This window comes from Myzus persicae, unplaced genomic scaffold, assembly GCF_001856785.1.
Source record: "Myzus persicae strain clone G006 unplaced genomic scaffold, MPER_G0061.0, whole genome shotgun sequence".
Taxonomy (NCBI): domain Eukaryota; kingdom Metazoa; phylum Arthropoda; class Insecta; order Hemiptera; family Aphididae; genus Myzus; species Myzus persicae.
The window spans coordinates 131,925-150,340 of record NW_019103953.1 but is presented as its reverse complement, the minus strand read 5'-3'; the positions used below and the strand labels follow the sequence as shown (position 1 = coordinate 150,340).

The 18,416-nt window shown below is 28.1% G+C and overlaps 1 protein-coding gene across 1 annotated transcript; it reads right to left on the bottom strand.

Moving 5' to 3' along the window:
• Window positions 1-15,672: 15,672 nt before the first annotated feature.
• LOC111036822 (elongin-C-like) lies at window positions 15,673-17,047 on the bottom strand. The gene is made up of 3 exons (XM_022319037.1): window positions 16,698-17,047; window positions 16,435-16,616; window positions 15,673-16,379 (listed from the first exon to the last, which is right to left on the bottom strand). The coding sequence occupies exons 1-3, from the start codon at window positions 16,725-16,727 to the stop codon at window positions 16,238-16,240; spliced, it is 354 nt and encodes a 117-aa protein (XP_022174729.1). The 5' UTR covers window positions 16,728-17,047; the 3' UTR covers window positions 15,673-16,237.
• Between the last annotated feature and the right edge of the window lie 1,369 nt (window positions 17,048-18,416).

Sequence of the window (18,416 nt, the reverse complement as noted above, 5' to 3'; positions counted from 1 at the left end):
ACAGCAAGAGTAATTGGACTCTATTTATGTGTATAATGTACAATATTATAATAATTTACACAATACATCATGTACTACCTTGGGCCCGGTCATTGGAGTACAATACATTTCTAATTACTAGTAACGCATACAAAATAGCCGTTTTAGGCTTTTTGAAAACAATCAGCCTAGCCAGTCGTCGCCACTCGCCAATAATATACGCGCCATTTCATCCATCGTAGTAGATATCGAGCATATACAATACACATGTAATATAGGTAGGATTATATTGTTTGAAATTTGAATAGGTTAATAATAAATAATAACAACAAACGAGTGTGCGACGCTGCAGCAAACACCAAACACGAGAACAATTCAGGTTGCCAGCAACAATATTATATACCTACATAACAACGTTTACAAAATGCGTTCTGAGCGTCACGAGGTTTCGACACAGTGATTGATTTACCTAGATACCTAGTATAATATGTAATATTTATCATGTATACAGTGCGAATGTGACTGCCTACTAATAGTGCATAGGTACGGTAAAATATGTATGTAACTGCAGTATACCTATAGGCTATAAGTATATAACGTATATAATATAAACAGAATGATTCACCAAGCATACTCATCATCAATTATTTCCTTTAATAATAATAAATTTATTCCAATTCAGACTTTTGAGAATTTTAAAAACCATATATTTTCAAATATTTAGATATTTATATAACTTTTTTTTCGTGTGAGAACCAGCCATTTTTACCATGAATTATCAAGCTATAGATAATTTTGTTTGAAAATTTTTACACACCTAAATCAAGATTCAAACGACTATAACGTTGAAGTATCTGAATTATTAAAATGTATATACACTAACTACAAAGGATAATAGTTCCGAAAAATAGTTTTATAAAAATATAAAAATATATGTAATATAATATATAACATACATGGTCTTTAATGCCATATTTAAAAATTTTAAAAATCAGTATTTGAATAAATGAATGATTACAATAGTGGTGAGCATGCTTGCTGAATCACCTATTACTTTATATAACATTATGTATTATATTATTATAGTTTTGTAGCAGACTCGAATCAATAACAACGTTTTTTTATTTAATGGTCAAGACCACATCGTCTATAAATTGTACATAAAAAATATTTTAATAATTGATTCAAGCAAATGTTATTGCATTAAGGGGATTCAGTCTTCCTGTACACCTAGTATGATATTATATGGTAAGTAATGTGCTAATATATGTTATATTAATTGTTTGCTCATTTGATCACATGACATATAATTATTATAATATTTACAACGGTTAATATAATTTCTATATTCTATATCTGTAGGTACCTACAGATAAATTTAACATACATTTCTACTATTCAACGAAAATTCGTATTCACTTTGGAGAATTAATTTTATTGTAAAACCATTATATTATGAAGTATGTATATTGTACACACATAATGTATTTATATTATTTTATATTATATTTGGTATTTTAATATTATTAAGTTCGGTCAAAATATTGAAATATATGGATAATTTATTTTTTGTTAATCATTAGTACGCCTACTTAATAATAATAGGTATGGAATATAGATTTGTATATATAGGTATTAATGTTGTAATCAATTAGATTATAAAGCTAATAATCTCTCTGCACCGGTATTTACCTGATTAGATACCTATTTAAATACTTCGAAATCTTCGATTAGGTAACTTCCGACTTCGATGTGGTACACTTGATTAAGTAAGTCTTGTTCCACAATTTACGTACAGGTCAGTCCTGTTGGCACATATTATACGCTTAGCTAATAGTGTAATGAATAAGTAAATGAGTAGGTAATATATGCCTAATGACTAATGCAGTAATTGAGTACTACACTTATACAAATTAGTAATTACAATGATATTCATACTCACGAATCAAGTATAATATGTTTAAGACCCATGTAAAAAAGTAATGTACCTACTTCTTAACGTAAAATTCTTATAGTTATTCTAACTATGGTTTAATTTTAATACTATTAAATTAGATATTGACTTATTTGGATAAAAAATTGTATAAAACCCCAAATTGTATTACTTATCGGGTGAACCTATATAAAATATGGACACTAATAAAATATATTATAGTTTATATTATGTTATTTAATACCTATGTATAATAAATAATAATCATAATAATGAATAATTAGAAACACTTTTGTAGTTTTGTCCACAGTCCACATTCAAACTATTCTATCAGACTGGATTCAAAAACTAAAAAATGAACTGTTTTCATAATTTAATAGTTTATTATGTATATGTTTATGTTACATATTAGGGCTCGGATTTTATAGGAGTTGCATATTATTTGCAATACTCTCGATTTATAGCAGACCGAGCTATACAATTTTAAAAATGTATATTTTGTTAATTTTTAAGAAAAAAGTGCATATTTCTTGATTTTTATGAGCATACCATGCTATTTAATATTTTCTAAAAAAATTTAATTTTTTTAATTTTAAAATATGAAATTCAATATTATTAAAGTACTATTAATATTCATTGTTATTCTCAATCTACTACTAATTTAACAACAACGGTACGATTCACATTTAATCTCAAACTTTTTTTAAAACTTTTTTCAGTTCAATAAAATGTCAAAATAACATCCAGTTACGCACCATATTTTATTTTTCCATGGTATATATAACCTATAACGACATTATATTTGTTTTTGAATAATGAATTTTAAATTATTTTTTGCATATTTTACATTTTTTTTATGCATATTTTACAATTTTTTAGTACATATTTTACAATTTGTTTGTACATATTTTGCTTTACTAGCTCCTATAAGTTCAGAGTCCTATAATTATTTAAATTGAAAAAAACTGCCACTGTCGAAACTAATGGTTTTTACATAGTTTACAAATAAAAATAATAATAATAAAACATTGTTTATTAAAACTAAGTAAACAAACTCGAATAAAATTAAAATAAAAACAATTGTAAGCTTATCCAAGGTTTATAAGGAGTATAAACAATGAAATTGAATGCGGATAATCTAAATTCTTAACTATTTAAATTTTAAATACGTAGAATTAATTAAAAAATAAAATTAAAAAATAAATAAATAAATTTTCCAAGACGTAAAACAATGTTGTTAAAAAAACCTACATCTAAGACAGAATAATAGTTACATAATTCGTATACCTCCGACTTACGAGTGCTACAATCTACCAACATTACCAACTCTTTGAAGTTAAAAAAACAACAAATGTGTATCATATTTATGAAATAAAAAGACACCTTTAAAATTTAGGCTTGGATTCCAAACTGATTGTGAGATTATATTGAACAAAAAATTAGGTTTCAACAATTTTTTTAGTCTTGTACTATAATTGTGTGATGGTTGATAATCTTTAATTGACAAACCCAATAAAAGCTTTGACTATGTGCACAGCTGCACTCTATACTCCGATTTACAAATTGGCGATTTGGAATTTAGGATTAATTTTGTTTTGTGTATTAAAAAATCAAATCAAAATATGTTATATTATATATAGAGCAAGTCAATAAATTATATATATATATATTTAAAAAATTATTATTGATTGAAACAAAAGATGTTTAATTTGTCAGGTCTTCCTGTTACACTCTAAATATTTGTCCGTTAATAAAAATTATAGATCATATCCAGGGTATATAAGAAGGTTATTATTTAAGATCGTGCTACTATATATTTGCAACAAAACTACTGTCCATACTATTTCATATTATCATAGGTCAAAAAAATAAGATAGAAAGTAATGCATTTAATTTTATTGCAGGGTAAGAAAATACATAATATTGGTATATTTGTGTTACTGTCTAGAATCGAATTCGCGTCCCTAAGGGTGTAATTTTTTTCGCGAGGGAACTTACATGTATGTGCCTATTTGCCTGCAATTTTTCTTGTGGAGACTTACTAAGCCCCATATGGCCATATTTGTACATTGCCAAGATTAGGAGACTTTGGATTGTTCGATTTTAATGCTTTAAATACTTTTTTTTCAATACACTGACATGTACCTGCTAGCTAGTGCGAAGACGCGTTGAGATAAGCTGCAGCGTGTAGCGTACACACACTAATATTCATATACACTCGCACACATTGACATCACCCGGATGTACCTGCAACATAATTTGCCTAATTCTTACTCCTTAGAAAATGACCGATTAGAACCCCCATGATCAATGCAGAAAAATGTATTTTATTTAAATTGATACATATTAAAAACTACAATAATATAATACGGATTATGGAACTTTACTTTCCGTTTTTAGTTCAATTTTCGTTAAAAGGGTAAAATAAGCTAGAAAAACAAAAATAAAATGCAGGCATGCGTAGGGTACATAAGTATAGTAGGTAGGTATTCAAGTTTAATCGAAGATCATACTAGTTACCAGAGTGGATACATGCAAAAAAGGTGTGGTGCCCTAACAAACTGTGATAAAGATAAGTAACCATAACACCAACATTTATCTAGTATTTTAGTTTGTATTTTTTAATAATAGGTTAAAAACACTGACAAAATAGTAGGTGATTACAATAGTCAATAATAATAGTAAAAAAAAATCATACTGAATAAAATTACTTAATTAAAAAAATTGGCTAATATCGAAATGATAAAAATCTTGTCTTTATCGTATAATCAGTATTTATAACTGCATATAACCATTAAGGTAACCAGTAGACTCTTCGCTCACAACATATCGTGAAAGAAATTCCTATCCGTGTATATATTAAGTATGTCTAAATACCTTTGTGAAAACTTGATAAATGTTACATCTGGTTTAGTAACAATCAAAAAATAAAATGTACACCCAACTGTTTTCAAAAAAAGTTGTTGTATACGTGAATGCGTCTAAAGCAAATCATCTATAAACGATAATTCGGGTCATGGGCTCCATTTTTCGTCCAATTATCATTCTAGCCAATAGACCTTATACTCATAGACGGAGCTTCTAGGTTTGATGTGGGTGAGTAGCGGTCAATTCTTAGTGTGCCAGCAGTGATGTTATTTCTTGCGACCAAAAATATTGTTATTAACCATAATCATATAATATTATACAATTTTATACATTATTTTATACTTTATATTTAAGTTTTTACTATACCAAATCTAAATGAGCTATATCAAAATAAGAACACCACAGTTAAAACCGTTTTTGTTGTAGAAAACTAGTAGAAAGTCTAGGACCAGAATACGATACAATCATTATCACTATCTAAACACAACCTGGTTTGTTATTCAAACATGCGAAGAAGTATGGAACAGTATGTGCAGCGCAGTCACATTCCACCTCGGAAACTTCCACCACGATTCGTCTATGAGTTGAGTACAACTAGTATAAGGCAGTAAGGCACGGACCACGGACTAAGATAAACAGGACTGGAAACGATAGACCGGAGGAGTGCAAGTTTAAGGAACCACAGTTTAACAGAAGTTATTCTGTGGTGCAACACTTATAGTACATCGATAAATGTGGCTCTATCTATTGATAATATTAAGGATTTTGTTACACATGCATTTATTTGCATATTTCTATTTATAATAGTTCATTACATTAGCACACATATAAGCTATTATGGTGCAATCTACAAAAAGTAGCCACGATCATCACGCGCCTACTAGCCGTTTTACAGCATTGGTCTCCAAACGATTTCCCGCCGAATTTAATGTTTAATCGTGTAATGTACAACTGCTTACTAAATTATTATATTGGATCTACGTGTCAACAAAAACAAAATTTTCAAAATGTAAACTAAAATGCAATGAAACACCACCTGAAAACCATCTCTCTACTATGATAAAATAATGAAAATAATAATACTCCCAAACGGAGATCCCCTGGATTTACGAAAAACTGCTGATAGGGGCGCAACGATCGCAGCCCACTTTTCGTAGACCGCACTATAACTATTAGTATGTATTATCAGGGCATAGACACTGTGTGTAATGGCAAAATCTGGTGACTGTGGCCTTGAACGCGGTCTCTAGGAGTGCGTGGCATGCGTTATCACTTAAATAAATCATATCATTATTATTACACAAAAATAATAAGAATAACATTGGTCATTGCGTGGTTTGGTTGTTTCCGTTTTTATAATTCTGTAACTTAGAGGGATACACGTTGCTAACATTCTATCAGATTACGGATACGGTACAATTTCCAATACTTCAACCGTAGGGATACAGTAACCCGATCAGCTGATCGAGTGTCTATTCTATATTGTTCTGTGGTATTATGTAATGTACTACATTTTACGAACTATATACTACTACTTTTTTTTAAAAATTACTCTCAGTTTGGTAGGTATATGATAAATATATAAATATATACTATAATATAATATACTATATAAACCAAAGTAATTTCTATCATGGATACGAGAATATATTTATTTTAATTTTTGAAAGAACAACGATGATTAGTGAGATGGGTCATTCTGACTTCTGGCACGAAATACGAATGCATAATTATTAATTGTAATTAATGTACTAATATTTCTTAGAATGGATCATAGATGGCGTTAAAATCGCGCTTGAACCAGAAGTGTAACACCATCGAACAATATAGAAGCAAAACTCAGTCAGCTGGTTGGGATCTTGTTTACCTACGATCTGAAGTCTGAACCTCCGAAAAACATGGAAACGTTTACCGCAAAAACATAGTTACACTCTTAGACATATAATAGAATAGACCAGGAATGAAGTGAAATATGTGAAGTCAACATGTCCAAATAAAACTGCGTTTTTATCAAAGAGATTATAACTTTAGTATCACTGATAGAAGATAGATAAGACAATATTATCAGTTCAAAATTTTAAAAAACGTTTTTTTTCATCTAACATTTTTAACTATGGTGTATGTTATTATGTACACAATATGCAATACGCATTTAAATTGTAAAATATAATAATTTTATAAGAATTAAATTTCTAACACAAAAAAGGCGGGAATAGTTTGGACGAAACATGGCTGCCACTACTCAGTTGGCCATTCTCCTATTATCTAGTCTCTCTACCTTACGCTATACTTAAAGAGCGGTGAACAATTTTTTAGCTTTTGGGTAGCTGAGCTCCTTTATTTACTTTGTGGTTTACACCTATAACCCCTTGCGTTATTAAAGGCTAGACCCATCCATGAATATACCGAATAGGTAGACAAATGGGCTTAAGATACGACTTGTCAGTTGCCACTTGCCTATATAGGTGTCATATCATCATAACAACCTGCCCGTGGCGGTTAAAGGGTATTTTGATAAGAGTGCCATCAAAGGGCCAGCGTGCCATTATACTGCCTACTACCCTAATCTAACTAGACCTATTCGGTGGATTAGTGTCTTCATATTTGTACATTAATTGTAGACTTGCGGCATTTTTACTATCGGCACATAGTTACACACTCTACAGTCAATAGTTTCCTAAGGGTCGTCTTCACCGAGGAATTGTGGAACTGGAGAGTCGAAACATGGACAACCTCAAATTCATACTCCTCTTTTTCATGCTCTTGTACTTAATAACATATGTTGTAATATTAGCGTGGAAAATATTGAAACCAGGATTCATGCAGTTGCTGGAGATGAGAGGACTAGGTGACCATACTGCCCAATGCCAAAGTGACGAAATGCCTCAAACGAATGTACAAATTATGAACTTATAACCTATACATTCTCGATAGTCAATATTCAATAATAATTATCAATATTCGTATGAAAATGTCCAAATGTTGTGTCGTGTATTAAAAGTATGTAAGGTGTTTTACATCTACCTATTATATTGTAATACCTAATATATGCATGCAGTACTAATTCATTAAACAAATAATGTAAATCGAAATAATATGTTATTTATTTATTTATAACAACCATAATAAAGGCTTTAAATTAGTGTACAATATTTGAGAGGCAAATGTTATGTACACAAACAAAAATATTTTATGGTTATCTGTGTAGGTACTTATGTTCAATATTGAAAAGCAGCAAAGTCACTCTGTATCTGTATAGAGTATATACACTACACACTTTAAGATGGCCTACCTTAAACTATTATAGACATATATACCAAATGTGTTCTTCTTCTTAACTTAAGGCTCTGCCTTGTACCGTAATGAAAATTTACTTCCATTCTTATCTCATTAACGCAAGAGTTTTGAATACTTCTTATGTGGGTACCTGTTGCATCCAACCATTTCAACCATTGAACCATTTCTTAAATAAAAGTTTTCCTTGTTATTCCCCTTCCATTTTATCCGTTAATTCTTAAAATAATAAGTTTATTGCAACATCAAAATTGCATTTATGTGCACAATATTGCAACATTCCCAGTAATCAAAACTTAAAAAGAACAGTTCTTAAAAATATAAATAAGAGACCAATATAATAATATGGTATAGAATAAATGTAAATATAACATAGAATTAAATATAAGAATAGAAAAGATTATTCCAATTTAAAATAATCTTTAACAAGAATAAAATAATGTAACATTTTATAGATTAATATACGTAGTTAACAGAATAAAGTAAGAAATTATGAAAAAATAAAATATAAGTGACATAGTAAAATAATTAAACGTATGCACAAGCTAAATCTAAAAGTTCAATATGTTTCATAAAGTTAATTAAATTATTAAAATTACTTATATTTATATTAAAATATATACATAATTTAGACCAATATAAAATACACTTTTTTGAACACAAACTTTTGCAATAATTAGGGTATGTAAATTAATATTTTATTTAAATCTAGTTTTATATTTATAATCAAAAATGGAAAAGTGTTTATGTTTACATAACTTGATTAAAACAGAAATTATGAATAAATTTCAGATTTTTTACATTAAGTGCTTTTTATATTGTTGTTATACTAGTTACAATAGGTAGTAAATATTTCATGACACAATTTATAATTTATTTGAATACCTATATGATAAATTTATTAAAAAATGAATAAAATTAGATTCAGATGGATTAAGTTTTAATTTATTTTTACAGAACCAAGAATGTACAGTAGCTAGAATTTTATTATACTCATTAAATAAGTTATAAATTCAATGTTCAGTTGCTAATACAGCTGTATCATTTGCAAATCAGAATAATTCTGTGTAAGTATTTTTTTGTAGTATTTGTTTTAAATGATCATTTATGAAAATAATGAATAGAAAGTACTGTGCCTTGAGAACATAGCAAATTATATTAAAAAATTCACTTTAAGTATCATCTATATTAAGTTTTAATTCTTTGAGTTTTTTTCTTTTTTATTTAACATAAATAATAATTTTGTAGAATTCAACAATTTACTTAATAAATATCTGCATGCATGGTTTTTTGTTGGTTTGTGTTAATATAGTTAAAGAAATAATAACTTTTTGACTTTAAAACTTTAATGCAGTTATGTAATACAAGGTTATTCATACAAAAGCAACTATTTTGAGGGCTCATGAATGCCTCATCACTATTTTCTACTAATTTGTTTAAACATTGGTCGCATTTAATAGTGTAACAAATATAGCAAAACAGCATATACCAATACAATTTAGAATACAATTGAACTTGTGTTGAAAGCCTGGCATGGACCAAAATTCTGTATGTCATGAGTCATGACAGTCATAATCATGTATTGAGAGAATAACATGTGACTAATAAAAGTATTGCGAGTGTTTAAAACAATTACTAGGTATCAATATTAATATAACTTTTTGAACACTAGGTGTAATATTTTAAAAGGTTATTTACACAAAACCAATTATTTTTAACCAATTTGAGTATAAGAATACTTTATCATTACTATACATTTTCAATTAATTTGTTTAAACGTTAGTCTCATTTAATAATGTAATAACTCTATAAATATAGGGGAATACCTAACAAATATATAATTTATTATTAAACTTAACTATATTATGTACCTTATGGTATGTACCTAATACACCAGATTGTTTTATTGAAAAAAAAAGTAGAGTCTTTTGAAAATAATAAATTTGCTTTTAAATTTAGTTTACCATACAAATCTTAGTTCTTCTTTTTCTTTGGGATTTGTCAGCCATTAAGACCGTAGTGTCACACATCCAACTGTCCAGCTTTCCCTATCCAGTGCTCGTACCTTCCAATTCGTTCCTCCATTTAGTGCTCCACATCTTCCAACATTCACTTAGGTTTCCCCAGTGATCTTTTACTAACTAGATTCTCAGTTATGGTAACATCATCCTTATTATTATTATGTTGTTCTGGCTTCGCATAGCGTGTCTAGAACACTGAAGTCTTCGGTTTCTAATTGTATTTACTATGTTATCTTTTTTGAAAAAAAGGAAGAACCTTAGCGTAGAACCTACTTTAGATGAGGTAAAAAGTCAAATAAACAATTTAAAAAATCACAAGTCACCAGAAGAGGATGAAATCCAAGCAGAACTCTTTAAACAAGGAGGATATGAAATATCATTTAGAGTATTTAAACTGATCTGCCGAACCTGGATAAATGAAGAATTACCAGTAGAACGGAGAACAGCTATGATATACCCAATACACAAGAAGGGAAACAAACAGAATTGTAACAACTATAGAGGAATAGCTCTTCTAAATGTAACATACATGGTTATCTCAAACTACACTCTATCAAGACAAAGGTAAAGTAGAAGAAATATTAGGGAACTATCAGGGAGGATTTACACCTGGAAAGTCAATGATAGATCAGATATTCATCCTCAGACAGTTATTTCAAAAAGCATGAGAGTTTGACAAAGATATAAGAGTTCTTTTCATTGACTTCAAGAAAGTGTATGATAGTATAGTATACACAGAACAAGTCTGATCAACTCTCTGAAAGAATTTTATTTACCACAAAACTAATAAGTTTAATTGAAATAAGTATCACAGAAACTTTTGTTAAGATTAAGGTAGGAGCTGCAATATCAGACCCAATACTGGTTTAGTCTGGGTTAAAGCAGGGAGACTCCATATCACCAATTCTGTTTAGCCTAATTCTAGGAAAAGAAGTAGTAAGAGAAATGAACATACAACCACAAGAAGGTTTTAAACTACAGGAATCGGATGTAACTTTGTTGGTGTATGAACGATGTGATACTAATGACTAATGAGCAATTCATATAATAATCTAAAATCACTGTTCACCTGGTTAGAAGAAATGGCTAAGAGAGAAATATTACAAGTAAATTAAGATAAAACTGAGTACATGGTCATGGGGAGAAGAGATAATGCTGCAACATTTAACACATGGAAGTAGGTACCTAGATAGGAGTTCAATAGAGCCAATCAAGTCAAGTACCTAGGTTCAATACTAACAGGAAAAAAATGAAACTGACAAAGAAATTGTGGCAAGAATTGTATCAGGAAATAAGTGCTTTTATAGACTCTCAAAAATATTAGGATCCTTGTCATTAGAAATGAAAAAACAGTTACATACAACCTTAAAATGCCCAGTTATCACTTATGGGACAGAGACCTGGACATTAAACAAGAATAAAGAAAGAAAACTACTAGTCTTTGAAAGGAAAATCCTCAGGGAAAATGTTGGGCCAGTAAAAGACAGTAAAACGGGAGAGTGGAAAATAAGAAAAAACAATGAACTGGAAAATCTATTTTAAAAAAATAACATAGTAAACACACATCTTGATAGCTCAATCATTTTAACATAATACAATTTACAAAATGACAACAATAAATAATAATTTGCAGTCATATTAGTAAATATTAATTATTAATTTTTACATAAATGTATAATATAATAGTACACATAACAAATAAAATTTTCACATTTATTAAAATTTAATTATAAGTTGTAAAACTAAAATCCACCTAAATCCAGAGATAGAAAATACTTGTAAATAGGTACATTACGAAATTAGGAACAAAAATGTAAATAAAAGTTTTCAATCCTGGCCTAAAACCCAACACTATTCACCACTCAGAATATATTGCAATAATTTTTTACTGATGCAATTGGCATATTTGAAATACTTCTTAATTATGCCAAGGCTGGAACTTTGATGGTATACATAGGCGCAAATAGGGGGGGGGGGCTTAGGGGGTATTAGCACCCCCAATTTTAAAATTAGCACCCTCAAATAATTGTTGTGTTTATGCATCAAAACGTCTCTTTACAAAAAAAAAAAATTAATTAATGTTAATAAAGTTATTGACTCATTTGCAGAAAAAGACAGACGTATAAATCTTGTATAAACTTATACATAATTCTTGTTCCTGTAAATTGTAATACTTATACTGACTATTGTATTAATTTTTAAAAATGTAATAAACTAAATATTCAAGGTTAAATTGTTAAAAAACATTTTTGCTCGAAAAACTAAAAAGTCATTAATGCCTCATAGTTATAATTTAATTTTAATTTAAGAAAATTGCAGAAAATGCAGAGTTTAAGCACCCTCAGTTTTTTTATTGAAATTGCGCCTATGATGGTATAATTAAATTAAAAACTCATATTATAATATTTATAATAGTATGAAACTTTATTTTGCATATTATTCTTAAAAGAGCAAAAAATAAATAAATTGCTTACACAAATTTAATGTATTTTACTATTTTAACAATGTTGTGTAAATATTGTGTGACTTCCATGTGATGATGGCTTTGAGCTCCATACCACAGATGACAATCCCTCCTATTGACTTATCGTTTTCTTTTTTGTTTTAAGACATTGGAGCAATAAGTACAATTATTCAAAAAAAAAATTGATAATACAGATAATAATTAAATACATTTTTCAAAAAATTCAATAAATTGTCTTGTTCTGATGTTTACATATTTGCTCATATTATTATGTGTATTTGTCTGTCTTTACAGTTCTTAAGTCCCGAAGTCTAGTTATAACCTTTAGTCTTTAATAACTTGTAATTAGTGAAACAACATCAGAGTCCTAATTAATATAATTTAATTTTGAATTGATCACATCTTTATACTGTGAAAAGGTGATGTTCTTTCAATATCGGTTTGATTTTATATGTATCATTTAAAAAATGTTGAACACGCAGTTCAATCATACAAGTTTTTGAAATCAATTTTGTCATTTTGAAGTGTTTAGAAATGGTATATCTAATATTAAGGTAATTCAAACAAAAATGTATTTAGTAGCCAGTAGGTATATTCTACATAAGTCAAAAAAAATGCAGGTACCAAACCTATTTGTATAAATTTTAAATAATTGTAATCTGTTTATTTTTATATTATAAATAATAAATATTATGTAAAATTATTGAGTAGATAAAAACCGGTCACAATATACAATATAAATAGTATAATAGGGAGGTAGGTATATTATTATCTAACGAGTTGTTTTTTTTTTATTATCAATACAATAATGTGATTACACTTGGGTAATTAAAATTAAATTAAGATATTAAGCAAAAGTTTTATTACTACCTATAATAAATTGATAGTTAGATCGTACAGATTATTAAGGTTATACAAAAATGCATCGGAGTATGACAGAAGTAACCTAACAGAAGTATTAGAAAATATGAAATTCAAATAAAAATAGCTTCCTTAACTATGAACTATACCTCAAAATGTATCAAAAAATAAATCCTATACCTATGAATCATATTTCAAAAATATAGGTTTCAATTTTAAATTTAAAAGTTACCTCTAAAATTTCCCTTTCTTCGTTAATAAAAATAATAATTAATATTAAATTAGTTTAGATTAAATGATTCAAAGAGGTTTTCACATATGTCATTTTTTTCCTAATTTAAATGTATCATGCTGAAATCTGCTACCACATAAACTTTGAAACACCCTATATATAAATTGGATGATTTAAATATTGTTAGAAAATGATCATTTGTATCAGATCTCATTAGGTATACCTAGGAGAATTAATTTTATTGGATTCAACATTTTTGATAAAAACATGGTCAATGCACATTTTAGAAAGATTTCACTCTCTAGTAAAATTATTAATGCACGGTAAAACTAACATTTTTCGTCTTTATATTTAATTTTTTAATTTTGTTAATATAAATGTTTCCACAAAAAGTACTTGAATATATTGTTAAACATAATTGTTATTAATATTTGATAAATCTAAACCTTGGATAAAATTTTCGATATCATAATTTGGTGATCAAATGCAAATCAATGAAAATGTTAGGTCATTCACATTAAGAATAAGATAAATAGAATTACACTTTCATAATTAGGGCATGGTTTATTGTGGAATAAAAAAGTCAAAATATGTATTAATAAACATGAAATATTTTTTTAAAAAAATCGGAATAGACCCAAATGGGACCACGTTTAATGATATCTCGAATTATGAAATCGTTTCATTATAAATAGGTAACTTCCACGTAATTTGTTCGAACAGTGCTTTCATCGGGAATTGCTTGTCCAGTGTAATTTTCCAAAAACATTTTAAAAGTTGGATTTTTTTAATTTAGAAAGTGGAAAATCAGGTTTAATTAATGGTGCGGCTTAAATCAGTATTAAAAAATGACTTACTGTTCGAGGATGACAAAATTCTGAGTGAATTTAATTTTCCTTTCCCCATTTTCTTTGTGCTTTGTTTTTATATACTTATTTATTTGTATATAATGCGTTACATAAAACGTATATTACACGTTGCAAATAATATACAGATTTTTCATAAGCTACACCAAATAACACGAGGCCATCACTCTTGAGTCTTGAATGTTTTATTGGGAAATTCTTAAAGTCTCTTGCTCTTTTGGTTAACGGAACTTTCCGCATGATTATTATCGGTGTAATACACAGAAAATAAAAATATAATGAACCCAACCTCCCCTAAACAGTTAAATGCATGAACGAACGAAAACAATAATTGCACAAAATGGTGCTTGTTCAATAGTCAATACTGTAAGAAAACTACAGTCTACCCAATTAGGCTACGTTAAAATGTTTTATCTATTGTTATCTCTTATTTATTTATAACGCCGTATATTAATAGAAGCCGATGGAACAAACTTTCCAACTTCTAATATAAGAATTGTACAGGTATTCAACAAAATATATGAAAATGTGTAAAATGAAAATGTCTCATCTTATTCAGGGTGCTGTGAAACGTGCCTTTTTTAAATTAGAATTAAGAAATTTGCTTTCAACAAAATTATGTATATACGAACAATCCGCACACTATAGTCTATAATAATACATGTTTTTCAATGTGTACTGTATTCAATGAGTCTCTAACATAGTTACACCGTCACTTTTATTGAAATTCCTTAATAATTTAACGTTTCATACTCATTTAATATTTTAATTAAATTCAAAATCATTGAGTAGCCACTAGCCACGTTTCACAAGCTAAAAAATGTAGTTTTTAGGACATTTTTGCACATTATTTACGAGAATATTCCTTCTCGTGCCCGCACACCAGTACACCACACTTACTATTATACCCGGTATTTTTGATTATAGTTAGGTCTTTGGTTCTCAAACTCTTTTTTTATTATCACCTGATAATTGATATCTACTAAATGTCTAAATACTTTTTCTTCCTGAAAATCTAGATTCAAAAAACAACTATTTTCTTTAACATTTATTTTATTAGCTTTTGGAATTACAAAAAATAACAACTATTATTTAATTAAGATAAAAAAAAAATTAAGGACTCGTCACCATTTTTAAGTATACAAAATATAGTCTTAAATTGGAAAAGTTACTGTTTTATTCATATATCTAATTATTAATTATTTGTTTACAACATTTAATTTTTAATTTTATAAAAATATAGTTTTCCTCTACGGCTACAAAACTTCTAAATGTGAAGATCAGATTTATTATAGTCAGTGACACAACTAGAGCCAATCACTTTTGTAGGAGGTGGAGGGCAGGGCTGTAGCCTCTACCAGATATTACATAAGTAACAATTGTATTTGTAATAATATGACATGATTTAAACAATGTGCTCAAGGTAGGTATTAAATAACAAATTAAGTAATAGAAATATTAAACAAACTCCTTTGTATTTTGATATAAGAAAATAGACACTTTGAAAAAGTATTTTAAAATTTAACTTGAGCATTATAAAATATTGACTATAATATTTGATGTACACTGTACACATTTAAATATTATAATTTTATTTGGTTGTTACTTTTATTGTTGAGTTAAAAAAAATTGTTTTTAAAAGTAGGATACACTGGATGATACTTATATAAACTTGAAATATTAATATTAGTAGTAGTAATATTCAGTCGTTGAGGGCAGTTAACAGTCTAAAAAGTTGGCAGCCATGAGTAGTTCCAAAGCGATTTGAGGCTTGATGATGAACTCTGGTATTTCAGTAGAACTGTTCGAATAACGAGCTTTGTACGTGAAGTACATACAAACATTATGCAACACGTGCGAGCTAAACAATAGGAAATCATTATATCAATACTTCTGATAATATGGTTATTGCTTACGGTATCTCTCTGAAGTGGATTTCGTTTGTTTCATTCTCTGCAAACTGACCGGGTCCGCTCAACATGGCTTTGATCGTACCCGACATCAAGGCATGTTCCCGCTTAACAATGAACTCGTGCCCATCACTCGAAATCAGCTTGATGTACATAGCATCAGGGCCATCGCAATTGCCGGACCCATTCTAAATGTACACTCAAATATCGTAAGTTTGTTTTCAATATTAGGTAACTAATGCATTTCTTAATATACATAATTTCATTACCTCATTTTCTTGAACCGCGTCGACGATCATGTTTTTTTTCGTTCAACACTTTTGACTTCGGGACCGTGTGACAATCAATAGATCAAAACTTGTGGAATTGAGGTGAAATATTATAAGAACAATAATATTATAGTTGACGAGAAATAAGCAATATTAGCAATAACACTAGACACACAGGACAGACCTAGACGATTTCCACTTTTCGGAGCCCACTCACTCACGTCTCTCACTAGGGCAGTAGTGCAGCTGCTGTGACTTAGGTGCTATATCCAGTAGAATCACTAATCATGGTTGAAATATACCTATAAGCACAGAACTATAAGGTTAATTCATTTATACCCCCTCTCAATCAAATAGCTAATGATAAAAACAAAAATGGCAGCGTAAAAAGAGCAATCGAATTTTGTATGATAAGACAAATTGATAAATGTTGTAATTTGTGATATCCCTTTACCATGGGCATCCATGGCATAGATTATTACCTAATCGCATAATTGATTTATCATGGCTAGAATAATAATAATTAATAATATACTTACATCATATATATATGGATCCTTACCTATCGAAACTAAAATATTATTTTTAATAAAATACCTATTATAACTATTTAAATTTACAAATATTTATTAATTGATTATACTTATATTATATTTTGTTATTTATTGAAATTTAAAATGTTCAGTAAAAACTGATCGTGTGAAGTCAACATAAGACGCTCATTATTTTAAGGATTAACGTTTTTGAAAATATTTTCTTTGGGTGGTTTCAATACGCTTTTTTTAAAATACTTTTTTACCTCTATAATTTTTTTAAGATTTGTTATAATATAATATAAATATATACCAATGCTCTATATTTTATAAGTATATAGGATTCGTTTAATATAGATAGGTTATAGGTGTCTAGTACTTAGAATAAAACATTTAAAAATTAATATTAAAAACAAATTTACTTAATAGGTAGGTATTTAAATAAGTAGAGGAAAAAAGTCACTAATTTATGGTACTCAGATTGACTTTTGTACATTTTTCTATAGATTGAAACACTTACATATACATAAGAATTGAAACGCAATGTAATTACTCAATGTTTTTTAGATATTAAAAGCACCTATCATCATTTTAAGTTTCATTACACAGATCATTTTCATATTCATTCAATCTATGATATTTGTCTGACTGATTGTTGTTCATCAGCTTTTAAGTTAATCAATAATAATTAAACCATAGGCGTAAATCAATATCTTAAAATAAAATACAAGATAGAAATCAATAATTCTTTAAACATAGTGTATAATAGATGAACAACTGTCATTGAAATAAAAATAAGATATTCTTGACAAATGACTAATTTGGTCATGTATTTAGTTTTATATCAATACATACAATATCCACATCAAATAATATAAACCAGATAATTAGGAATCTGATTAAAAGATATAATGTTAATATAGAAGATAATTTAATATTTTACGTCCTTATCATTCAGTAGTACTAAATTATATTTGTATTTATCTCTAACATGAGCTTAAAAAAATTACAATCTTAGAAATAATTTTAACATCACTTATGCCATTGTGTGTGTAATTTTTCTTTAAAAATGATGATTAACAGTCACCAATATGCATACTAATACTTTCATAATAAAATATAAACATCATTTTAATAATAACTAACTACTAAGCCTAATTCTAACGGTTATACCTAATTACAGACC